This window comes from Nyctereutes procyonoides, unplaced genomic scaffold (assembly GCF_905146905.1).
Source record: "Nyctereutes procyonoides isolate TBG_1078 unplaced genomic scaffold, NYPRO_anot_genome, whole genome shotgun sequence".
NCBI lineage: Eukaryota > Metazoa > Chordata > Mammalia > Carnivora > Canidae > Nyctereutes > Nyctereutes procyonoides.
Genome location: NW_026575020.1, coordinates 24834430 through 24858903, shown reverse-complemented (window position 1 = coordinate 24858903; position 24474 = coordinate 24834430). Strand labels below are relative to the sequence as shown.

Genomic DNA, 24474 nt, shown 5'->3' with positions numbered 1-24474 from the left:
GGATCCCAGGGGTGTGAGTTTAAACCCTATGTTAGGGTCAGCCCCAGTGGCAGAGCGGTTTAGCGCCGCTTACAGCCTAGGGCATAATCCTGGAGACCTTGGATCGAGTCCCACGTCAGGCTCCCTGCATGGTGTGCCTGCTTCTCCCTCTGCCTGTGTCTCTGCCTCTCTCTTTCTCTCTCTGTGTGTGTGTGTCTATGAATAAATAAATAATCTTAAAAAAAATAAACCCTATGTTAGGCCCAGAACTTACTTTATTTTTTATAGTATTTTTTTTTTAAAATTTTTACTTATTTATTCATGAGAGACACACACACACAGAGGCAGAGACATAGACAGAGGGAGAGGCAGGCTCCATGCAGGGAGCCTGATGTGGGACTCGATCCTGAGTTTCCAGGATCACGCCCTGGGCCAAAGGCCGACGCCCAACCACTGAGCCACCTGGGCTGCCCCTAGAGCTTACTTTAAAAAGGAAAAAGGAGGGCAGCCCCTATGGCGCAGCAGTTTGGCGCCACCTGCAGCCTGGAGGGTGATCCTGGAGATCCAGGATTGAGTCTGAGGTCAGGCTTCCTGTAGGGAGCCTGCTTCTCCCTCTGCCTGTATCTCTGCCATTCTCTCTCTGTGTCTCTATGAATAAATAAACAAAATCTTAAATAAAATAAAATAAAATAAAATAAAATAAAATAAAATAAAATAAAATAAAATAAAATAAAATAAAATAAAAAGGAAAAAGCATTGGGATCCCTGGGTGGCTCAGCAGTTTAGCGCCTGCCTTTGGCTCAGGGCGTGATTCTGGAGTCTTGGGATCAAGTCCAGCATCCGTCTCCCTGCGTGGAGCCTGCTTCTCCCTCTGCCTGTGTCTCTGCCTCTCTCTCTCTCTATCATAAATAAATAAAAATTAAAAAAATAAAAAGGAGGGAAAAAAAACCCGGCATATTTTTTTCCCTCTGCAAAAAGGAAAAGATATGCTCTGAATCAGGAAGTCCCCCATTTGAGTCCTCACTGTTTATCCTCAATCACTTTTCACTGTGTTCCCCTGGGAGAAATACTATTTTTTAATTCATTATTTTTTCCAAAGATTTACCCATTTATTCTAGAGAGCAAGAGAGTGATTGTGCAAGCAGGGGGAAAGGCCAGGGGGAGAGGCAGAGGGAGAGGTAGAAGGAGACTCCCCACTGAGCAGGGAGCCCAATGTGGGGCTTGATCCCAGGACCCCAGGATCATGACCTGAGCTGAAATCAGGAGTCAGATGCTCAAATGACCCATCCAGGCGCCCCAAAGAGAAGTATTTTTCAAAGGGAAAGCAGAAATGGGGTGAAAAAAAGAAAACAATTATCCAGTGGTAGAAATATGGGAATAAGCACCAAGTAGGAGGACACAGTTGGGGATAAGGAACCAAAGGAAAGAGCTCTCAGACTCCCAGGCAAATCACTTATCCTCTGTGCCTCAGTTTCTTCATCTGTAAAACCAGGCTGATAACACTGATGAGGTTTCATGGATGAAATAAGGTAAAACACCAACACACACAGGAAGAGCTCAAAAACCTTAACTATTGTAACTAATTGGAGGGAAAAGTGGTGAAGAACCTGGCTCATTTTTGACATTTTTTTTTAAAGATTTTATTTATTTATTCATGAGAGACACTAAGAGAGAGGCAGAAACATAGGCAGAAGGAGCAGGCTCCATGTGGGGAACCTGATGCAGGACTTGATCCCAGGCCCGGGGATCAGGACCCGAGCCAAAGGCAGAAAGAAGCTCAACCACTGAGCCCCCCAGGGGTGCCCCTCATTGTTGACATTTGATCCAGAGTTATAGATTGGGTGGAAGCATCTCAGACATCTGAGGCAACAATGCTGGGACACATGTGGCCTGGTGTCATCCTGAGAGGCCTCGGAGGGGCTGAGATTAGAACACAGATCCGAGGGACTCCTTCGGCTCAGGGTATGATCCCAAGATCCTAGATTGAGTCCATGTCGGGCTTCCTGCAGGGAGCCTGCTTCTCCCTCTGTCTGTGTCTCTGCCTCTCTCTCTTTCTGTGTCTCTCAGGAAAAAATAAATAAAATCTTAAAAAAAACAAAACAAAACACAGATCCCGGCTCCCAGGCGCCTGGTACCATTCTCACCCAGCCACTCTGTTGGAAGAGTTGGCTTTCCTGCAGACTCCTCTCTCCTGGCTTCTCCTTCCCTGCTATTCCTAGAATTGTCTAGAGCTAAGGTGAGGAGAGGAGTCTGGGTAGCGGCCGTAGCCACTCAGCCTCCTGGGTCTGGAGGAGGGTGAAGGCTGGGATCATGCAGAGTAGCAGCAGCAGGAGAGGCCCTTGATGACTGGAGAGAACAGAGTTTAAACATCATCCTTTCCTCTTTTTTCCATCTGTTGAGATATATCCTGGTTTAGGAGCCTGGTGCCAAGACAATTTGAGGAGTGTGATGTGTGGAGTGTGGGTGGTATGGCTGTAATACTTTTTCACACTCCCTGGGACTGTTTTTTCCATGTCTCTTCCCTCACAGGACTGTGCTGTTCTCACCGCTCCTGTTGCACAGAGCCTGTGACTCGGTGTGTGTATGCACGTGTGTGAGAAACCTGAACCACAGAGCTGCTGTGGAATGTTTGTGCTGTACCCCGCATGGGGATCAGGGATGTGGTTCGGTTTTCTGGGCCCTCTCTGTGAGGGGAATGGGCATGTGTGCATATTGCATCAGTCCACGGGTGTGACTGATGTATGTGTAGTGTATATGCTATATTTTAAGGGTGGGCGGGGTGTGTGTAGTAAGTTACTATGAATGCCCCGTCACAAGCAAACCTATGGAGACACATGGGGTTGTGAGAATGAAATAAGATAAAGCACTGACGTACATAGGAAGAGCTCAGAAACCTTAGTCATTATTTATTTATTTATTTGTTATATTTTTTTCCTTAATCATTTTAATAACTGTTTTGGGGAAGAGTAAGCAAGACCTTGGTCCTATGCTGACATCTTTACTGGGCAGTATCGTCTCTGGGACAGGGCGCCTGTGGGGGTTGGGAGGGAACGCTGAGAAGGGGCCCTGGGGACGGGTGCCCCGACGGGCTGGGAGCCGACTACTTCAAGTCCTCATCTTGAGAACTGGGCCTTGGGCTCCTGCGGAGAGGCCTGGGGGCACGAGGAAAAGAGCGCGCGCGCACGGCAGCGAGCCGGACCCAGCCATGCTCCGGAGCCGGACGGCCGTCGGAGACGCGGGGGGGTGGGGGTGGGGGTGGGGGTGGGGGTGGGGGCTGCGGGCGGGCGGGGCTCCCGGGCAGCCGCTGGGTTCCGAGGGCTTGGGAGGGGCTGGATTGCTGCGGAAGCTGGAGGTGGAGAGAATGGCTGGGGCGGGGCTAAGAACGGGGTGGGGGCGGGGCTAAGGTCCGGGGGTAGGACTAAGAGCGGGGTCTGGAGAGGAGCTAGGGATGGGACTGAGGGGGCTGGGCCTGAGCGGCCGAGCTAAGGTTTAGGCCCGAGAGAAAGAGGCGGTACTAAGGTTCCAGGTGGGACGAAGAGGGGCGGGAAGGAGGTGGGAGGCCCCGGATGAAGAGCGCGGCTGAAGCTTAGGTTTGGGCTAAAACAACGCAGAGCAAGGGGAGGGTGGAGGGAGAGACTGGGCAAGCATGGGGCGGAGTTAAGGGCTGGATCGGGGCGAGGCTGACATTGAGGTTTACGGCTGGCTCGACCAAGCTGAGGTTCAGGATTGGACTTCCGCGAGGAAGTCTTGTAGAGAGAGAACTGGGCTAAGAGCGATGTGGGTCAGGACGACACTGAGGATCGAAAGGTGGACTAAGGAAAAGACTGAGGACAATGCCACCATCTGGGCTGAGAGCAGCGCTGGTAAGGAGGGGGCGGGGCAGGAGTTTGGGGGTGGGTTTCGGTCTGGGGGCGTGGCACTCAAGGAGGGTTTAGAACTGGGTAGAGCCTGGCGAAGGAGGCGGGGTCAGGGCTGGGCCGGGGCGGAGTTAGGGCCTAGGGGCGGGCTCACGCCGAGCCGTGGGCCAATGATTGAGGACTGGGGTCCTGAGGCCCTGGAGAGTGCCTGCTGGGTTGGCCGGGCGGGTCCTGCTGGAGCCAGAGTGGCCGGCCTCTAGCTAGTAGGAGTGGGAAGCGTTGCCTTGCTGCAGTCTGAGCCCTGGCCGCTGCCTAAGAAGTGCAGGGCCTGGCCAGAGCGCCTGGTCCAGCACCCACCCAGTCGCCAGGTTGGGCCAGGCGGTTCCATTGAATCTCAGGGGAGGAAGGAGTCTGGAGGTTCCACGCGTGACATCACAATTACTGTCAGATGTGGCGGGGCCAGGGCGGTATTTCCCAGAAGACCGTGCACACTGCGCTGTCTAGCTCCCTCTTTCTCCCTGCTTCCCTTCCTTTCTCCCTTCCCCCTCTCCCTTCCTCCCCCATTCAGCTGCTTTGGTGCCCAACCTGGAACCCCACCACCTGTGCCACAAGGGCGGGGGGAGCGCCTCAGCCCGCCGTACTGGGAGGATTCTGTACAAATGAGCATCACCTGTGAGTTTTGAGTTAGGCCCCTGCACCTGGTTGAATGCGCCACCAAGAATACCACCATAAGCCTCCCTCTTCCTTTCAAGCCGTCCCTCTACTCATTTCATTATGAAGTCTGCCCTGTGTCTGGCCACAATTACTGCTGCTCCCTAAGTAGGAGCTCTCCTATCTGTGAAATTAGAGAGCAGGTTGTCTTCCTCCTACCTGAAGAGTTACCAAGTCCCACCCCTTGGCAGAGTTTTGATCCATTTATTAACTTGTGTCTTTGGACAGCTTTCTTTTTTTTTATTTTTTTTAATTTTTTTGGACAGCTTTCTTATCCTGACTCTCTGAGTCCCCCACCGATAGAATGGATTGTGGTGAGGATTTTAGATCCAAGGCATATTTTAAAAGCCCAGCACAGTGCCTAACTTTGGAAAGATGCTTATTCTGGGCCACTTCTTTTCTAGAAAAGTCCTCAGTGTTGAACCCTGGGCAGAATCTCCAGTGCTGTGGCTTCTTTATGGTTGGTTCCAATAGGGTTTTTTTCTATTCTACTCATGTATTTATTCAATCAACCGGCATTTATGGGACACTTTTCATGTCCCAGAACTTGCAGATACAGAGGCAGATAAAATATGGGCCTGTTCTCAAGTTGCCCTAGAGTAAGTGCATAAAGTACCATGGCAGGGTAAAAGGACACAAGACATGTGTGACCAATTCTGCTTGGAGAGAGTGTTGTTCTTTCCAAGATAAACAGGTATTTCTGGGGGGTGAGAGGCAGGAGAGAAAGAATGGAGAAGAGAGGGGTAGGAGGAAAGATGAGTGAGAAAAACTTAACTGAGGAAGGAATCAGGGCCGGGTCCTGGGGGGGTCAGTTATGTCATGATAGGGAGTTTGCACCTCATCCTGAAGGCAGTGGAAGGCTATTAAACAGGAGGAACATGGTGGATTGGTTGGAAAACTCAATTTAGCTGCATTGTCTGCATGCGGGTAGTAAAACAGAAGGCAGGGAGATTAGGCAGGAGGTTCTTGAGTTGTCTTAGGAATACTGAAGTTCTGAACCAAGTTAGAGGCAGATGTGGGGGGCAGGTAGGCATGGCAAGACTTGGTCATCAACTGGGTGTAGAAGCGAAGGAAAGAACCATCCCTAGATTTCTAGCCAAGGTGTCCATTCCTTTCTGAAATGAAAGAGATAAAAGGAGATGGCTCCTGGAGGGCAGGGAGAAGATAGATTTGTGTATGATGTGTTGGTCTAAGATATTTTGCAAATGTCCTAGAGAATATTGATTCTGTGCTCAGGAAAGCAGTCTGGACTGGAGGCCCTGATTTATGTCATTTTTTTGATGGATGTTGAAACCATGTAAGTGGATGACATTATCCAAGAGAAGTCTGTAGAGTCTTTGAGAAGGAGGTCAAACAGAACCCTGGTAATTACCAATTTAAGGGGTACAGCAGAGGAAAAGGAAACTGCAAAGGAGTCAGGAAAGAACTAGCCACTCAGAGAAGGAAGACAGAGGAGATGAGAGAGGTCATTTATGGGGGTCAGAAGAACAGTTTGCAGAAGAAAAGATATCAATTGGTCAACAGTGTCAAGAAGGGAAGAAAGAAGGCCACTGGGTTTAGTTATTAGGAAATTGTTGAAATTGTAGGGATGGGTGCCTGGCTGCTTCAGTCAGTAGAGCAGGGGATTATGAGTTTGAGTCTCACATCAGGCATAGAGATTACTTTAAAAAAAAATAAAAGCTTAAATAAATAAATACATAAATAAAAAGGAAATTGTTGGTGGCCTTTGCCTGGGCTTTTTTTTCTTTTGATAGAAAGGCCCAGTAGCTGCCATGCTGTATGTGGCTGGCAGAGAAGAGAGGTGGAGACTCTGAGCTAACTGAAGGTAGGCACTTGGCCTCCTCCACTGGTGCCTGGTGAAGCTAATCAATATGCCTGTTAAATGAACAAGTGAATAAACCTGGATTGAAAAGGAAGCCAGGTGGGATATTCAGTGGTAGAGGGAGAAGCAGGGTTCATAGAGTATTTTGTTTAAAGATAGTCATTGCTTGTAGGAAAAAAAAAAAAAAAACAGTAAAGAAGGAGAAGGTAAAAATTCTGACTGGGACCTAGGATTCAGGGGCTTTGGGCGGGAGAAAGGTGGAGGGGTACTTCTCCAGGCTGGGGGAGAGTCGATGAGCGGGGGAGCAGCCTCAGGTAATGCTGGTACAATGATCTGAAAGGAACAGCGGCAGGGTAGGAATTTCCAGGAAGGTGCTGGAAGTTCATTCATTCATTCATTCATTCATTCCATAAATTTTGGGTACTTACTGTGTTGTGGAAAATAGAAAGAGCTGACCAGGGACCTGTAGAAAGATGACCAAGTGCCACTGAAGTCCCCGCTGAAGTCTCCCAAGCAGTCAGCTTAAGGAGCAGGACTCAGCTCTGATGCCCCAAAGGACAAAGCTAGCTGTGGGAAGTAAGGGCAAGTGGCAGACTCTGCCCTGTGGCTGCTGATGGAACTGTTGCCCTATCCAGCTCAGGAACACCCTCTGACCAGCTTCCACATGCCCCGGGAATTCCTGCAATTGTCCCTCCTTGCCTAGGCTCTGGCTTACTCCTAATTCATTACTTCACATTCTGCTCCTGTTACGCTTCTTCCAGGAAGCCTTCCTCATCACCTCCCCTCACCCCCTAGCACTGTCGCACTCCTTGGTAGATGCCCTTGTTCTAACTCCCACAGGCCTTCCCCCCCCCCCACTTCTTTGCCTGAACTGCTCATCCTCTGGTGTTCCCCTCCTCGCCCCATCAGCTCCTTGAGAAGGGGGAGTATTGGATCGTTTTTTTTAATCTGCATCTCCAGGGTGCAGGTGGGGCTTCTCAGGAAGTCTGTGATGAGTGAATGGCACGGGGAGGGGCTGCTGCCACTGCCACTCTACTCTCTCAGATGTAAACAGGTTACCCAGCTGGGAGAGAGGACATCTGCTGGCTGGCGTGGCGTCTAGCACGGATGCATCTACCTTCTCCTCTGAAGGTGGGTCCAGGGAATCTCTGGCCCCAGGGTTCCCCACCACCTCTCATTTGGGAAAACTAATACCTGGTGGCAGGCAGGAGGGAGGGAAGTGTTTGGTCCCCAAAGGGGGGACCCCAGCTGCTCCAGCCCCACCCCATCCCATACCCCTGCCAGGCGGGGAGGGCCCTTTCTCTGGAGGCCACAAGTCACCCCTGTGTTTTGTAGCACTTTATGGTGCACAAATCTCTTTGGCATATGTGAACTGAGTCCTTTCAACAATTCTGCAAAATAGGTATTACCACCATCCCCATTTTGTGGATAAGGAAATGAAGGTGCAGAGAAGTAATTTGCCTTGGGACATCCAGCTAGTGACAGAGCTGGGACTTATACTCAAGCCTGTCTGACTACAAGTTCAGGGCACTTGCCACTATGCTGCCCCCTGTCCCTAGTTCAGTGCTGAAGAAGGTGGTGGCGGCGGTGGTCCAAGGTCCAGCCTCACATGCCTTATTCCCCCCAGGATGGAAAAGGAGCACAGGAGAAGCAAAAATGGAGGCCACCAAATGGGACAGGGGCATATGGGGCACCTGGGACCCTCACAGCCTGGTGGGGGAAAAGGAAGGAAGGAGAAATGTGGGGCAAAGCTCTTACCAAGCTGCTGTGCCATCTCTCAAGTACTTTTAAGGCCACTTGGACTAACACACGCCTAAACTGGTAACCCCTGGCTGGGGGCCGGTGTGACGTCTTGTCCCAGGTCCACCCTTGTAGAGGCTGGATAAAGGCTCAGTCCTCCTGGCCTGAGGGAGTAAGCCAGCTGCTGCACCCCCTACCAGGATGTCCTGGAGTTTATCAGTGCCAACCCACTTCTTCCTCCAGGGGTGGGTAGAACTGGAGTCCAGGGGAGAGGGGGGGGAACTGCAAGAAGGTGCCTTGCTCTCTCTGTCCTAGTATGTGAGACCTTAGGCACATGGAGTCACTTCATGGGGTGGCCAGAGGGAGAGCCATTGGTAGACTAGAGATGGTGGGGGTAGAGGCTAAGTGTCCAGTGTGTCCAGGGCTTATGTTCACCTGAACAAAAGAGGTGAAGGCTCGCTCCAGGGCTTCCCCCAATTCCCAAATCCTTACCCCCAGCAGCTTCTCAATTGGGCTCCTGGGAAAGGGAACTTGCTGCCTACAAGGGATGGAAGGGCTCAGGTTGGGGTCGGGTTGTTCAAGTCTGTGGCTCTAAGGAGATGGGATGGGGAAGGAGGCCATGAGTACGGAGTAGAGAAGAGTGAGCATGGAGAACAGGAGAGAGGTGAGAAAGTGAGGAAGGTGTCAGAAGGGAGGGGAAGGGCTTGGCGAAGAAGAGGGAAAGCAAGCACTAGAGTCAGGAGAAGCTGAGGAGACAGACCAAATCTCTCCCCCAGGCTTGAGCCTCCAGGCCACAGCAAGTCTCGGGGCTGGAGTGATCCTGAGGCTGAGGGCTAGGGATGGGGGCTTCCTGGCGGTGCAGGGCAGGCTAGGAACTCTGAAGTGGTGCTCCTCTCTGCCATGTGGCTCCATGGTCTGCTTGGCCTGAGGGCCTTCCCCTACCCAGGCAGCCTGCGGAGTTCCCCGGCATGATAGGCAGGCATCAGAGGGGAGCAAGGGAAACTTGCTGATACATTTTCCTGAGAGTCTGGTTGGAGGATTTGTGCAGGGGGCCTGAGGGGCAAGGGTAGTGCTGAGTTCCTACTGGGTGGTTACCACTCAGAAGCAGAAAGGTGCCAGGGAAGGTAGGGGTGGGGGTGGCAGAGGGGTCTGGTGAAGATAGACTGAGCTATGGGAGGGGAGACCCAGAGGTGTACTGCTATTGCCACCCCTGCATGACCCAGACTCCTGTCCTCTCAGGTGAATTCAAGGACCCGGACAGGTGCTGCTGGAAACACAAGCAGTGCACTGGGCACATTATCCACCCCTTCACCTCTGACTATGGTCACCACAACCTGCACCTGCACTCTGTCAGCCACTGCGACTGTGATTCTAGGTAAGGGCCCTCCTCCTTGGGGGACGCACAGCCCGAGAGAGACTCCTGGGCAGAGCAAGGCCCACAATTTCCCCATGGTTCCCCCTTCAGCTTTGACCTGGCACTGCCAGCCCAGCTCCTGCTTCATAGACCTGGCTCTGCCCCAGAGCCACGGGGAGGAGGTTTCTCTTGGCAGCCTGGACTGAGCATGGTGGAAGCCAGCTGTCCTTCTGACTCTGGGACCCTGGTATGTGTGGGGGAATCATGGAGGCCTGGGAGCCAGGCTGAGTCCTCTGTGTGGCAGGCTGAAGGACTGCTCAGAGAAGACAAATAGCAGCAGCTCCCGAGATGTGGGCTCAGCCTGCTCCCGAGATAAGGGCTCAACATGTTTCAACATCATCCAGTCCCCTTGCTTTGAGCTCATCCCAGAGGAGGAGTGTGTGGAACGGTTCTGGTATGGCTGGTGAGTGCGGGCAGGCTGCCAAGGGCGGCACTAAGGGGCACTGGCCCCCCCCACTCTCTGTCAATCTTCTCTTTCCCTGTCCCCCCCCCTCCCTCCCAGGTGCAAAAGCTATAGGCCTATCTCTGTGGCTGTGATCCACCATCCCATCCACCATGACTGTGGGGCAGATAATCTGAATGAAGAGGAGGAGGAGGAGGAAGAAGAAAGCAAGCCCCCCATTCCGACCCAGGTGGGGCCGGCCACCACCACCACACCCGCTGACCCAGTTATGGGCACAATCACAAGTACCCCGGATTCAGCAGCTCCCATCACTATCTGGCGCTCTGAGAGCCCCACAGGGAAGTCCCAGGGCCACAAAGTGATCAAGAAGGTAAAGAAGAAAAAAGAGAAAGAGAAAGACAAGGAAGAGGATACAGATGAGAAGCCAAAGCCAAAGAAAAAAGTCAAGAAGGGCAAGTTGATTAAGAAGAAAAGCCCGGTAAAATCGGTATCTTCACCTCCAGACCTGAGCCGGTCAGTAAGCCCAAGAGAGTTGACGAGGATGTCAGAGTCCAGCCCAGATAGCCGGGGAGACCTGGAGAGTGAGGACAGTTACAGTGACCGCAGGCGGGAGGAGCCCTCCAGCGAGGATATCTTGGAGTCTTCGTCCCCCAGGAAGAGAGAGAAGAACACCATCCAGACTAAGAAACCTGGGGCAAAGGCCTCACCAGTCAAGAAGGTCAAGAGGAAATCTCCCCCAGCATCAAATCCCAATCTCAGTTGAGGCCAGGGCATCCAGGGTGAAGAATAAATGCGATCAAGCCTGTAGCTGACCCCCTGCTGCTGTTCTCTCTCCCTCCAACCTGTCCCTTCCCAGGGGAGGGGGTGGGTTCTGGGCGCAGCAGGAGTCAAGGGGCCAGGGGCTACTGGGGTTTTGGAAGAGTAATTTGTTCCTCAGGACGGAGTCCATGGGAACAGAAGGGAGGGCAGAGGCGGGGCACAGCCTGTTTCTCTGTAACATTCTAGGCTCAGGGCAGAGCACATCTGGATGGGGTGGGAAGGAGGCTCCCCATCTTTTGGGAGACTGGTCTGTGAAATCCGCTCGGGGATAGGCAGTGCTGTCTGCAGTGATACCCCTAATAAATTGAACCTTTTAACCCACTCTGTGCCACTCTGCCTGGCCTTTCCCTCTTCTAAGTGGCCCTTAGGAAGATGCTGGTGGCACCAAAGGGAACATGGTCTTCCTGGCTGCTGTGTCCCTGACAGAAGACTGGCTCTTCCCTCCCAACTCTTGCCAACAGCCAGAGATCTTGAATGATGTAATGAAGTCAAGATGGGAAGCTCATGGAGTTTGGGCAGCAGTGATTTCTCTGCTGAGCCCCAAAGCAGAGGAGAGGGAGGAGGAAAGCCTCATTTAGCACAAACTCACAAAGCTTTGAGACCAGGTCCTTCTGAAGAAACAGGGGAGACCAGGAGTTTGGAACACACACAGGCAGTGGGGCCAGGAGCAGGGGCTAGGGCCAAGGGGGCTGGCTGGTCCCAAGCTGATAAGATGGAGGCCAGCCTCCCCTGTAGCAGCCTGGCACTTTCTTTTCCAGGGCAAGCCTGGGGCCCATCCTGGGGCCCATCCTGGGGCAGACATCCTCATGTAGAGCTACTATCACAGATCAAGCCTTGGCTGGCAATGAGTGGGGAAAGAGGTGCAGGGGCTCAAACTGAGAAACCAAAATTTACTTGCGGCCCTTCTTCACTGCGCCAGAGGTGGCTAGTGGGCATAGTGGATAGGACAGCCACCTGTGAGTGCAGTAACAGCAGCTAACGGGTACTGGGGCCTCATGAGGTCCCAGGCCCTGGGCGGAACGCTCACATGTCCTCTCTTAATCCTACCGGCTGCCCGGATGAGGCAGATTATCACTCCACTTTACAGAGAAGATGGCTGGCTCAGAGACAACAGGCACAGGGCTGGGAGGCAGAGCAGGGATGTGGCCCCAGGTAGTCAGATTCAGAAGCTGCTTGCTGTTCTGAGTCACTGCCTCTTTGATGGCCTGGAAGAAGTCAGAGGGAGCCCTGAGAGCTCCACACACACTGCTTTGAAAGCCACCCTTCAAAAGCTGGAGTGTTGGAGAGAGAGGCTTTGCCAAGTGCTCTGTAGAAACACTGTTTATTCAAATGACAGGCAGGAAGCGGAGGCAGCAGCAGGTGGGTGAAGGCGGCCAGGTGGGGGCTGGGCAGGTTAGCACTGCTCCCTTTTGTCCCCTGCAATTTTGCTTTGCTAGCCACCGGAGCTGTCGGCATCAGGGTCAGAAATACTTTCCCTCTTCTCCCTCCTGCCCCAAACTGAATAAATAGCATTCCTCTCCCCACAAGAGTTGGGGGAGACTCATGTGCTGAGCTTGGTGCCCCGGGGTCACAGCCCAGAGTCAGATGAGGGCAGATGAGGGCAGAAGCTCAAAAATGGCTTGTAGGGAGTAGAATACAAAACTGTTCCACTCTCATTCTTGTCTTCCTCTTCTTCCTCCCCGCCACACTCCCCTCCCAGCCTGGTCCCAGGATAGGTGGTCGGTGAGGGCCTGGAGTGGGAGAATTGTCACCTAGCGTACACTGAGCTCAAATTCCCAAGGCCATCCAGCTTGTCACGCTTGTCACCCATCCAGGCTGACCACCAAAGAGAACGTCAATTCACGTCACTTTATGGACAGAAAAGGAGGGGCAGGGAGTGAGGCAGTGGGCGGCTGGGCCTCTCCCAGCCTCAGAGGTAACTAGAGTCCTAGGAGCAGGCCCCCTACCGATCCATCTCATCCAGGAGTGGGGTGGCATCGCCAGCAATGGACATGGGGGTGCTTTCGATCATGGGGCTGGGAGAGGGCCGAGGTGTCAGCCGCTGCTTCTGTTTCCGCCGCTCTGCTTCCTTCTCCTGTAGCCACTGCTCTGCCATCTTCCCCCAGTCGATGGCTGCGTGGCTGTTGGACCTGGGAGAGGAAGAAGGGGCCTGAGATCAGGATACTCTGCAGCTCACCAGAAGAAAGCCTTCTCACCAAACACTGCTGATCATCCATCCTTACAGAAATGGAGTTCCTAGTTTTGGGTAGCAGTAGCAGTCGTGGTGAGCTGCCACATTGTCCTTTTCTGTCTTCTAGAAAGCAGTCATCCTGGGCTATCACTGGGGTCACGGCCCTCACAAGGTCCAGGGTCCCGCCTATGCTGAGCCTGTTGGCCTCTTGACAACACCTGCCCCTAATAACCTTCTCAGTCACCAACTATATACTTACTTTGGCTGCTGCTGCCGTTGCCGAGAGCTGGAGGAGGGCTGGGGCTGGGCCTGGGCAGACTGTGGGGTGGTGCTGGCCTGTAGTTGGTGGTACTGTGGTGTGGTGATGGGCTGGCTGGGGGTTGTGTAGGAGTAGCTGGGGGTCATTAGTGGTGTGGCCACAGGCTGCTGGGCTGGCGTTGGGAACACCTGGAGAAAGGTGAACAGTTAAATGGGGGTGGGTCTCTTGAGCATGTGCAGTCCTAAGCAGTAGAGAGAGGCCAGCAGGATGGGACCTGGCACAACAATGGAGCCCACCAGCCCTGATTGCTTGAAGGTCCCAAAGATCCCAAAGGACTATGGAAAAATCAGACCTTCTCTTACTCCCTTTACCCTCAAGTGGGCCTGAAAAAAGGGCTGTGTGTCAGACACAGTTCCTAAGGCTGTGAGCCCCATCTGTACGTATGGGCACTGTGGTGGGCACTGCCAGAGGCCAGTCTATGGTCATGGGTCAGTAAAGGATGATGGTGCCGTTTCAGCCTTCTTTACCGTCTGCAGAGAGCCTTGCCCCCAAGCCACGTACGTGGTAAGCGCTGCTGCCTCCTCCACTGCCGCCATAGCCATACTGGCTGGAGGCCCACTGGGCTGGGGTGGCATTAGGGTTCTGTCCTTGACCTGTCACAGCTGCAATGGCACTGAACATCTGCGAGGTCATGTTCTGGGGCAGGGCATTCACAGCCCGTGTCAGATCTGTAAGCACAGAGAAGTGAAGGATGGGCATGTTAGAGGTCAAAGTCCTTTTAGCACCATCCCTCCAGCTCCCAGTCAGACATGGGTTCCTTACCTGCAAGGTTGATGTTGGCTGGTGTGGCATTGATAGAAGCAGGTGTCCGTGTCCTGCTGCTGCTACTAGGAGTGATGCCTATAGGAAATGGTCAAAGTTAGTTCTGTCCCTCCAGAAACTTATTTCTGGTTTCACAATGTAGGGGGCTGGAGGAGGTCCTGAGGTGGGTGGAAAGAAGGGAAGCTGCATCGGCAGAGTAGATGGAGGACTTCCTTGATGCCAAGAGGCTGGAGCAGAAGTGAGACAGCTGTGGTGAGAGACCATGTCTCATCCCTTCCACAGGTGGCAAGTGATCACCTTGATTCAGGGCCTATGTGTCCTAAGCACACCCCAGAGCTCAGAGCAGAACTCACCTGGTACAGGATCCTGGTAGTGATCCTTAAACCATCTGAAAAGTCCATTCACAGTAGGGAAGATTTGGCCCCGGTACCGGAATCCTTCTGGAGTCACTGTTACATATTCTATCCTGGGATTTTGGAAGGAGACATGTGTCAGATACCACTTGGGGCCAGCCCTGAGAGAGCGGCCAGAACAGATCACCATGTGAAGGAGCCACACTGGGTGCTGGGGGAAAGGAAAGATGAAAGATCCCTGACCCTGTCAAAGGAGGCCACACTCTGAGGTGAGCACAGGTAAGGCCAGGAGCTTGGTGTACAGGCTGCCAGAGGAAGGCCTGCTGGGGGCTGGGCCACCATCCTGGGCTGCAGAATGATGGCAGCACACTGCAGGTGAGGATAAGAGTGAGGTCGCAGTGTAAGGGTTGGAGGGGCCAGGGTACCAAAAACAATTCCCAAGACCGAGAGTCTGGAAGCACCCCTGTTAAGGTGGTTAGTCTGACCTTATTCAACACTGTAGTGTAGGGAGTACATAAGAGGATGGGTTCTGGGTTCAGACCAGTTCTAGTTCCAGTTGTGGCTCTGTCATTTGCCACTTAGATGACTTTATATGAAGTTACTAAACCTGGGTCTCCATTTCATTTGAAAAATGAGAGTAATGACACTTAAACCTTTAGAATTGAGTGTAAGAAATACCTGAAGATGGTGCATGGGAAGCACTTAGCACAATGATGCCTCAATAGGGTTCTGCTGACTTAAGGATAACTGTCATTTACCCACAGACGATGACAAATATCATAAAGTTCTCATTTATAAAGTTGAACCCTGCTTCCTAAATCTAATGACACTGAAGTATCGTCAATTCTGCAACACAAGGAGTCTGCACACCTTCCCACGGAAAGTTATCATGTTGCCTCTACTCCCTTGTTTAAAGGTCACTTGTTTGTTCAACTATTCCTCATGGGACAGTGTCCAGCCAAGAGCCCTGGCTGCCATCCTCTGGAAGCGTGATGGTGAGTCAGAAATGGTTTCTCAGAAACAATACTCTACATATGCCCAAGATGGTGTAGAGTTTGGAGTCTAGAGCTTCTTGTCACCTAGCCACTGAGTCCCTACTAATAATCTATACTGTTTATCATGTGCAAGTAGGATAGAGACAAGAGCAGAAATGCACTGGCCTTGGCCAAGGGCTGAAGGAAGGATGGGGGCATAGAGAAGGCTGGAAGAATGATCAGCCTGGGTAACATACAAGAAAGCAAATCTAGAAAAAATGGGACTTTGTCTGATTCAGAGTGAGCTCTAAAGGGACCCAGACAAAGGAATATCTAGGAAGGCCAGCCTGTCAGTCACACACGGAAGGGAGCAGAGGGGGATTCGATGGTAGGAAGAAGAAAAGCTCTTCTCACCCACCCCTTTGGAAAAGGCACAAGTTATCTGGCACACAACAGTGACAGTGAGCCATCATGTGCTGACTCGCCCTGGCAAGGGTGAAGTGGAGAGTAAAAAGAGTTGTGTCCTGGTCCCCACCTTTGCTAGTCAGGTGGACAGGGGCAGGTGACTTCCATTACTCCTTGGGAGAGAGAAGACGCAAAGGAAAAACTTTTTCTCAGAGGGCTGAGGAAAGTATCTTTTTTTTTTTTTTTTTACTAAATCTTTCCCTTTTGCCTCTAAATCATCACCCTCTCTCCCCAGCTCCAACCTCCACTGCTGGTCTAAACAGATAAAAAGGCAAAAGACAGTTAAGCAGAACCAGAGAGAGAATACTGCTCCAGAGGTCTCTAACTCCCCTGCTAGCCTATCTGCGGACCCCAGTGGCAGCACCTTCTCAGCACCAGTGCTCACCTGGGTTTACCCCGGGGCTGGTATCCCAGTAGGAACTTGCCGGGCAGTTCCTTGCAGGCACAGATGAAATAAGGGATGAAGGTGGGCTTCTCCTTCTTAGTTTTGATGAGCAGCTCCTCTAATTTCTGGGGGTAGAACGAGGGGGAGAGGTTGGGATAGCAGCATGCTTGGTACACAATGTCTGGTACATACATGAGGTACACTTCCTTCACCAGATGAACATCCCCTACACTGAAGGGAAATCATATCCTGAAGTCACTGGGAAAGGTCATGCCTGGAAGAGCCCTGGGCTCACCTTACGGTCACCACCACTGCAGTCCTGATAATATTTGTGGTTCAGAAGGTCCCGGGCAAAGGATGCCATGGGCTGGACGTAGCGAGCAACAATCTCATCCAAGTCTTCAAATTCCTGTGGGGAGATGGTAAGGCCCCGTGTGTCACATTCCGAGCGGAAACTCCTGGCCCTTCATCCAATCCACTCAGAAGAGGATCTAGAGGAGAACATGGACTTCCCAGCCCTGCTGTAGCCTCACTTCACTGCAAAGACTCCTCAAGTTACTATGTTTGAGTCATGCCCAGATTTATGAGCTTACAAGGCACAAAATTCTTTAAACCATAACTTTGATTCTACCCTGCCGCTTGGGAACAAGAGAGCTTCCCCAATTTTTTCTCTACTAAAAACAAAAATGAGAAATGTGTGTGCGTATGTGTACACAACCACGTGCTTCTACATGTATATTTTCTCCTATTTCTCTGCTGATGCTCTCAAGGTAGTCTATTTTAAAATCTGGAGAACACAGAGAGAGGAGCAAAACATACAAAAGTGTTATCAAATGACTCATTTCACAATCAACCTCCTGTTCCACTGCTCTATGCAGCTAGACTACATGTAATGCACATAAGCCACTCTATCAGCTCAAAGTAGCCAGAAATGGCTTGTTTCCAAGAGAAGGAGAGGTGACGGGGAGCGGGCGGGAGCCAGCTCTCACCTCGCTGTTGATCCACAGTGTGGCCCCCAGGCTGAAGGCATTTTCTTTGCCCTCTTCCCGTACATCCACATGTTGGTAGATGCCATCGCTGACCTTCCAGGTCACAGTCAGGTGATTTTCACCCTTACTGCTTGGGCGGATGATCACGTCACCCTGGTCCATGGTCTCCATCATCTTTTCTGCTTGCTTGAAGTTTATATTATGGAAGGACGGGTGTGCGATCACTCGCTTGATGTATGCTGAGGAGGGCAGGAAAGGAGTACACACTGGGTGAGGGGACTGAGACCCCACAACGGCAGGACAACTTGTGGCTTCACTTCTGACCCGCTATCAAATTCTGAGACTCTTTCACCTTCTCCAGACCTGGGCTCTCTGAGGTGAATGATGTGTGAACCTGGCTTCCTAAGGTGCTGAGAGAATGAAGCTCTAAGAGTCACAGTGCATTACCAAACAACATGTGACCCACAAAGACCCTGGCTTCCAGCCTGGCCACTGACTCCAGCCACGATGTTTCTGGGCCTGAGCACCTCAAAGCTGAGCACTCACTCCCCCCGCCCCGAGGTACAGCCATCAGCAAGTGCATAGTGCAGAGAGAGGGCTGCCAAGACCCGGGCTGCAGAGGTGTGGTGGAGGCCACACTCACTGGTCCGCTGCTGCTTCCGTTTCATGTCCTCCTCCTGCTTGTGGTCCGCTGCTTCGGCATCAAAGTCATAGTAGGTGTCCTTGGGCAGTTTCCACTCATTGTTCCTGTCCATGAGGTCTGAGGTTCGGCAGGTGAGATCGGCACTAAACTTCTCAATGTCAATCTTCATGATGCGGCAGTGAACGGTCATTCCCACCTAGATCCACAGAACATTTGAGCTGGAAGGGACAAAGATGATCTAGCCCGATGACCCATTTTACATGTGAGAAAACCAAAGTCCAGGCCAAAAGATGGAGAGTGATTTGCCCAAAGCTAGCCAGCTAGCAAGTAGCAGATTAGGAGTTCAGTGTGGAGTCTGGTCTGCAGACTATGGGCTGCCATGGTCGGCACAGATGCCTCTTACTCTAGGCAGGAAAACCAAACAGGAGCTTCCTGGGACCTACTCTGCCACTGGCACTATTCCCTTCTCCCATAAAGTTACCTAATTACTGTTCCTGGGGTACAAAGTCTGGCTGCCCTTTTTGGAGAGGAGGCAAATAAGTGCTTTCTGTTCTTTCCCTCTGACTTGAGCCTTTCTATCTAAACAGTGGCACAAGCCCATTGCATTGCATGGCTCTCCTTTCAAAAATCCCCCTAGGGCAGCCTGGGTGGCTCAGCAGTTTAGCGCCTGCCTTTGGCCCAGGGCCTGATCCTGGAGACCCCAGATCGAGTCCCATGTCAGGCTCCCTGCATGGAGCCTGCTTCTCCCTCTGCCTGTGTCTCTGCCTCTCTTTCTCTCTGTGTTTCTCATGAATGGATGAAATCTTAAAAAAATAAAAAATAAAAAAAAAATAAAAAAAAAATCCCCCTAGCTTCTTTTTTAGAAGGGTCTTTCTCCAATCTTCCTAACTCTACAGTACTCAGGGGTTCATGACACTTAGAACGACAGAATTTGGCAGATCTGGTATCAGTCATGTCATCAACTAACTGGGTGATCCCCGAAAAGGCAGTCAAATTTGCCTGAAAAAGGAAGGTAATATTTCCTTCCCTACCATGTTTTGAGACTAGAGACAGCATATGTAATGTCAAGTGCTGGTATCTACTGGGTGCATAATAAATGGCAGTTGGCAGAAGAATATAGAACAGAAAGAGATCTTAGCCTTTGTTTCACAGCATGTAAGGCTGGGTCCTGCTTCCTGCCTGCAGTCTAAAGCATAGCTTCCCACACAGGAAGAGAGAGCCCTCTCCTGAAGGGCTTGGCAACCCAATGAACTTTCACAAAGACGGTGAACAAAAGCTGCTACTCATTCACATGCTTCTCACCCTGGCTTCTTTCAACTAGTTATAAATCCTCCTGACACTTTCCCTCTACCAGCAGGCACTGGGAACAGAGCTTTCACTTCTAGGGGGGCATAGCCCAAAGTTCTGGAAAGTCCAATTTGGACAACTGTAAGTTGCACTAGATGCCTTAGCCTGGTCATTCATCTACCTTCACTCGCTCCTCCGGCCGCTTTACCACTTTGTCACTGAGGAACTTGGTGGGGATGAAGCCGGTGACACCATTGTCTAGCCGTGTTTTGACACCAATGGCCTGGCCTGGGCATGAACCGCTGTCAAAGTGGTTCCAGACCTAAAAAGTGCATCAGGAGAGGAGCTTGGTCATTAAGATTCTGGAGATCATACATTCAAAAAGGAGCTGCTGTGACACTGTAATTTATCTTATAATACCTGGCAACATGTCTGAAAACACAATGACTTAGCCACCCACCAACAGAGATTTTGAACATCCCTAATGTTCCTTAATTCATAATTGATGTTTGGCACCACTGGCCATCAGATCAATCCTTAATGTTAATCTAATCTGTACATCCCTCTAGTTGCAACTGAGGCCCTCTTGCACATTTTGTTCAGACATAGTGGACATTAGAAATAAATACACCAGTCTCCTCAGAACAACCTCTTTCAATGAACCAGGCCCCCCGTGACTTTCTTATAACCTGGACAAATCCCATCAGCTTCTTTTATTAGGTATAGTTCAGAAATTATCGCCTTCACAGACTGCCTGTTAACATTTGAAGACCCAGAAAAAGCTTTCAGAGTGGCTGTAATGACTTCTGACCATTAGAAAGGCAGATAGTGTCTAGAAGAACTTGGGACAAATTAAAATGTGTGTGGAAGATGGAAAAATTAAAGAGAACCTACAGATACTAACTAGAATGAACAGGGAGACTCCTAGCCTGTAATAAGAAATATACGATTTCATGTCTCTAATCTGGTTAGATTCCAAGAGAATGGGAAACATGGGTTAAAGGCTGAGCCAGAATAGAAGGAAACACACCGATTTCTGACCAGCATACAAAGGGACTTCACATTAGACCTGTATGTGTTCCAGCCCTCTTCCCTCTCTGCGTATTTGTTCGGTAAAAGCATGTAATAGCTCGATTCTCGACTCCTTTCCAGAGTGCAGAGAACATTTGACTGAAGAAATCCAGTAACCATAATAACACTGCAGCACCTACCTCACTTAGCTCAGGGAAATTGTCTTGCTGACAGAAGGGGCACTGCCATAGCCCTGTCTCATCGTTGCGGATTGCCTGGTCATAGCTCTCACCCTGGGGACGCCTGTGGGCAATGCCAGTGACGTTGCAGATAATGAGCTTTCCTGTGGGAAAGGGAGGACAGGGAAGGAAAGAAGAGAAAAGGGAACACGCTAAGAGAACTGGAGGAGTGACTCCTTCCACTGATATTTTCCTGACAAAACATCTGTCTTACAGCATCTCCACTGGTTTCCCTCACCTCCTTCCTTGAGAAATCTTCTGATTTGATGACAGGGAAACATGAAGCCTATATGAGTGACTCCCTAAAGATCCTGCAGCAGCAGGTTAAAGACACAATTTGACCTTGGACTTAGTTTTGACTTCTAGTCCAGGACTTTATATTTATAATCTTCTTAAAAGTCCCCAGTCCTTTCTACCTACAAACCTGCCTCATTTTGTTGGAATCATGGCTTGGTTTGAATGTATACAGTTAATGCACCCCCCCACCCTTACATATCCTCCTCCAACTAAAAACCAGACACAGAATTTACCAATGTAGAAGGTCTCTGGCGTTTCTTTGGTTAACATATTGAAGATTTCCTCTGTGTTGGGAGAGCGGTAGGCTGTCCGGAGGTCCTTATACCGACAGCTCAGCTCCGCTCGGATGTCGTACAGGGTGATGTGTTTATCACCATAGCCCTGGGAAAGAAACTCATCAGGAAAAGCCTTGCAACCATTCGTGACTGAAGCCACAAGGGCTTTCTTGAGGCCGATGTGAGACTCGATCCCGGCAATCCAGGATCACATCCTGAGCCAAAGGCAGACATTCATGCACTGAGCTACCCAGGCATCCCAACAAGGGCTTTCAATGGCCCCCATCAGGGCTTCTCTTTTCTTCCCCTTCAACATTTAAGATAGGAAGTTCTCAAGTTTTCTCTTAACCATGCAACATTCTAGAATAAAAACGCTTCACAGAATCTCGATGTGTGAAATAAACACATGCAAAGCTGTGCTACTGGAAAGGAGAGGAGGTGCGCCTGGATGGCTCAGCGGTTGAGCACCTGCCTTTGGCTCAGGGTGTGATCCCAGGGTCCTGGGATCAAGTCCCGAATCAGACTCCCTGTGAGGAGCCTGTTTCTCCCCCTACCTGTGTCTTTGCCTCTCTGTCTCTCATGAATAAATAAATAAAATCTTAAAAAATAGGAAAGGAGGAGGTCTAAAAGAAAACTTGACTGACAGCAATCCCTACCCGCACCCCCTTGTAGTGACTGTATCAGTCTAAGACTCCCTTGGCTCCTTAAGAGGCAGAGTGAACACTTCCTTGAAAAACCCAGTATAGGGATCCCTGGGTGGCGCAGTGGTTTGGCGCCTGCCTTTGGCCCAGGGTGCGATCCTGGAGACCCGGGATCGAATCCCACGTCGGGCTTCCGGTGCACGGAGCCTGCTTCTCTCTCCGCCTGTCTCTCTCTCTCTCTGTGACTATCATAAATAAATAAAATAAAAAAAAAAAGAAAAACCCAGTATAGCCTGGGGAGGGAGAAGAGAGGATCAAGTCTCACATGTTAACAGTATCAGAAGTTTTCTGGAGATTTGATGCCTGAGTTTCCTCCCAACTAGGCCACCTGGGATGATTTCTGTGTCAGGCCTCTACATTGTAACCCACCTGCCTCTCCAGTTCTTCTGCAAAGGCATCAAGGTCCAGGTCCTTGAGTCGCTCTGGGTTTTCCAAGATTTCTTCAAGGGCTCCTGCAGGGTTGGCATCCTCAGCTGATTCATCATATTCCAGAGCATCCACTGCCATCTTCCTGGCCCACTCATAGGTCTCAGGGTGGACTCGGGAACCATCAAGAACCTCAATGTATGAGTCAGTGCTGAAGGCAAGGCAGAAAAGGGGCAAGGATATAAAACAAGAAGCTTCTAGTAACAACCCAAATGTCCACCAATGGGGAATTGGTTAAATAAATTAGGGTACCTCCATACAATGGAATACTATACAGCCATTAAAAATAATGAGGTAGATCTATGTGTGCTGACATGGAAAGATGGCCACAATATACTGATACGTGAAAAATGCACTGCAAAACACTATGAACCGTATGATCCCATTTTCGTAGTAAATGGGTAGTTAGTAAATGCATAGCAAAAATAAAATTTAGGAACATTGTAGTATACACCAAATCGTTATGGTAGTTATCTCTGGGGGGTGGGATTATGGGGGACTTCCACTTTCTGCATAATACTGCTATACATTGAATTTTATATAATGAACTTAAATAAGTGTTACAGTAAGATAAAACAAGAAGGGGGAAAGAGACTTCTGACAATTTGCTGGCAGCTATTTTCCCCCATAAAGCCTTCCCAGGCTGGTCTTGCCCGTGCACTCACATGGACCTATGTTATTCGTGGAGTGTTACAGCAAAGCTGGGTGGAAAATGAAGTTTTAGAACTTGAAGCCTATTTCCCCACTGATTTCCATTACTGAATGAGGAGCTATGTGCCCGTGGAAAAGATCCTCCAAAGACTGAGTTGATAACTTCTGGAGAGGAAGAGGTCAATGGTGAAGTCCAAAGTCCAAGTGAATAGAACTTTCTCTCAATAACATCATCTCAAAACATAACGAATCTCTCTCCCCCTTCCTTACTTCCTCATACCCCCACACTCCTTTTCCATTGCCCCTGCCAGTCCCACCCTTACCTAGCCATGGTAGATGGTAATAAGAGAACATGTTTGTGTTTACTGAACGAAATCTTGTATGTATCCTGGCCTTAATTTATGAAGTTAAGTTGGTTCTTTTTATGATTTTCTCACACAAAAAAAGTTTCACATAATTGAACCGATCTTTTCCATAGGTCAGAGGCTCTTGACTTTCAATAGAGGTTCCTCACCTTTGCTTTAAAATATTTCTCAATCCAAATACCTTGGGCCCTTTGACAGCCCTAATTCCCTGAATCCCCAAAGCAAAGCCCAAGGGACCTCCTCCTGGCCCACCCAGGCAGAGGGCATCACCTGTCCCCCAAGGAGGCTGTGTCAATCTTGAGGAAGCCAGCACAATTCATGAAGACTTTGGGACCCATGTGGCACATGGTGACCAGCTGGGTCCGGCTCTCGAGCCTGGTGTTGTTCTGCTTCAGGATCTAGAGGAGAGGTGTGGGGTGAACCAGAGCAGTAGGCAGGCCTCCCCCCTCCCCTGCCTGCTTTCATGTTTCTGGGAAACCCTCTATGATGGGAACTCTCTCCCCATGCCTCAATATCTAACACTATACCCTACTATTTTAAAAATCATTTTAATGAACTATATTACACTTGCCAAAGGTAACTAACGTATGGCTTAAAAATTAATGATATAATGGGGCACCGGACTGGCTCAGTCAGAAGAGCATATGACTCTTTTTTCTTTCTTCAAGGATTTTATTTATTTATTCATGAAAGACAGAGAAGAGAGGCAGAGAGAGGCAGAGGGAGAAGCAGGCTCCCTATAGGGAGCCTGATGTGGGACTTGATCCCAGAACTCTGGGATCACTACCCAAGCCAAAGGCAGATGCTCAACCACTGAGCCACCCAGGTGCTCTGAGCATGTGACTCCTGATTTTGGGGTTGCGAGTTTCAGCCCCATATTGGGCGTAGTGATTACTTAAAACAAACAAAAACTTAAAAAAAAAAGTTAACGATAAAACATATATCCAACAACCCCACTACTCATCTTAAGCAAAAGAGTATTACCCATGCTTCTAAAGCTCCTTGCATTCCCTTTCAACTCCTGACTGAAATCTATTTTACCACTTGAATACATCACTGTCCTGAGGTTTGTGTCTAGTACTTTTCCCACTTTCACTTTTTTTTAAAGATTTTTTTGAGAAAAACAGAGAAAGAGAGAGAGAGAGCATAAGCAGGGGAATGGAAGGTAGAAAGGGAGAAACAGACTCCCCACTGAGCAAGGAGCCCGACATGGAGCTTGATCCAAAAACCCTGGGATCATGATCTGAGCCAAAGGCAGACACTTAACTGACTGAGCCACCCAGGTGCCCTTCTTACTTTCTTCCATCTGTTTTTTTTTTTTTAATTTATCTATTCATGAGAGACAGAGAGACGGGGGGGGGGGGGCAGAGACACAGGCAGAGGGAGAAGCAGGCTCCATGCAGGGAGCCCGACCTGG

The 24474-nt window shown here is 50.3% G+C and overlaps 2 protein-coding genes across 5 annotated transcripts in view; one reads left to right on the top strand and one right to left on the bottom strand.

Annotated features, from left to right (window-relative positions):
* The first annotated feature begins 3427 nt into the window (after positions 1–3427).
* Positions 3428–11067, top strand: PROCA1 (protein interacting with cyclin A1). 3 transcript variants are annotated; one of them, XM_055315366.1, is made up of 5 exons: positions 3428–3842; positions 7414–7500; positions 9349–9484; positions 9768–9926; positions 10026–11067. In XM_055315366.1, exons 1-5 carry the CDS (start codon positions 3755–3757, stop codon positions 10687–10689), a joined length of 1134 nt encoding a protein of 377 aa, XP_055171341.1. In that variant the 5' UTR covers positions 3428–3754; the 3' UTR covers positions 10690–11067. The 3 variants fall into 3 exon arrangements, with proteins under 3 accessions (XP_055171341.1, XP_055171348.1, XP_055171353.1); XM_055315373.1 differs by lacking the exon at positions 7414–7500; XM_055315378.1 differs by lacking the exon at positions 9768–9926.
* Positions 11068–12050: 983 nt separating this feature from the next.
* Positions 12051–24474, bottom strand: part of SUPT6H (SPT6 homolog, histone chaperone and transcription elongation factor) — a 35680-nt gene continuing 23256 nt past the window's right edge. For both annotated transcript variants that reach the window (XM_055319931.1, XM_055319941.1), the window contains exons 24-37: positions 23328–23455; positions 21985–22192; positions 20873–21020; positions 20304–20446; positions 19274–19414; positions 17806–18001; positions 17163–17401; positions 16469–16582; positions 16174–16298; positions 14350–14462; positions 13997–14074; positions 13736–13902; positions 13175–13362; positions 12051–12874 (exon numbers count right to left, since the gene is read on the bottom strand). In XM_055319931.1, coding sequence (XP_055175906.1) covers positions 12688–12874; positions 13175–13362; positions 13736–13902; positions 13997–14074; positions 14350–14462; positions 16174–16298; positions 16469–16582; positions 17163–17401; positions 17806–18001; positions 19274–19414; positions 20304–20446; positions 20873–21020; positions 21985–22192; positions 23328–23455 — 2175 coding nt within the window. In that variant the 3' untranslated portion in view covers positions 12051–12687. The remainder of the gene's footprint in view (positions 12875–13174; positions 13363–13735; positions 13903–13996; positions 14075–14349; positions 14463–16173; positions 16299–16468; positions 16583–17162; positions 17402–17805; positions 18002–19273; positions 19415–20303; positions 20447–20872; positions 21021–21984; positions 22193–23327; positions 23456–24474) is intronic.

What these genes read in the sequence shown, in the direction of transcription:
- PROCA1 (XM_055315366.1), top strand. Translation starts at nt 3,755, where the DNA reads ATGTGGGTCAGGACGACACTGAGGATCGAAAGGTGGACTAAGGAAAAG. An exon ending in CTGGGCTGAGAGCAGCGCTG is followed by an intron (nt 3,843 to 7,413) that starts GTAAGGAGGGGG and finishes CTACTCTCTCAG; the next exon opens with ATGTAAACAGGTTACCCAGC. An exon ending in CACTGCGACTGTGATTCTAG is followed by an intron (nt 9,485 to 9,767) that starts GTAAGGGCCCTC and finishes TCTGTGTGGCAG; the next exon opens with GCTGAAGGACTGCTCAGAGA.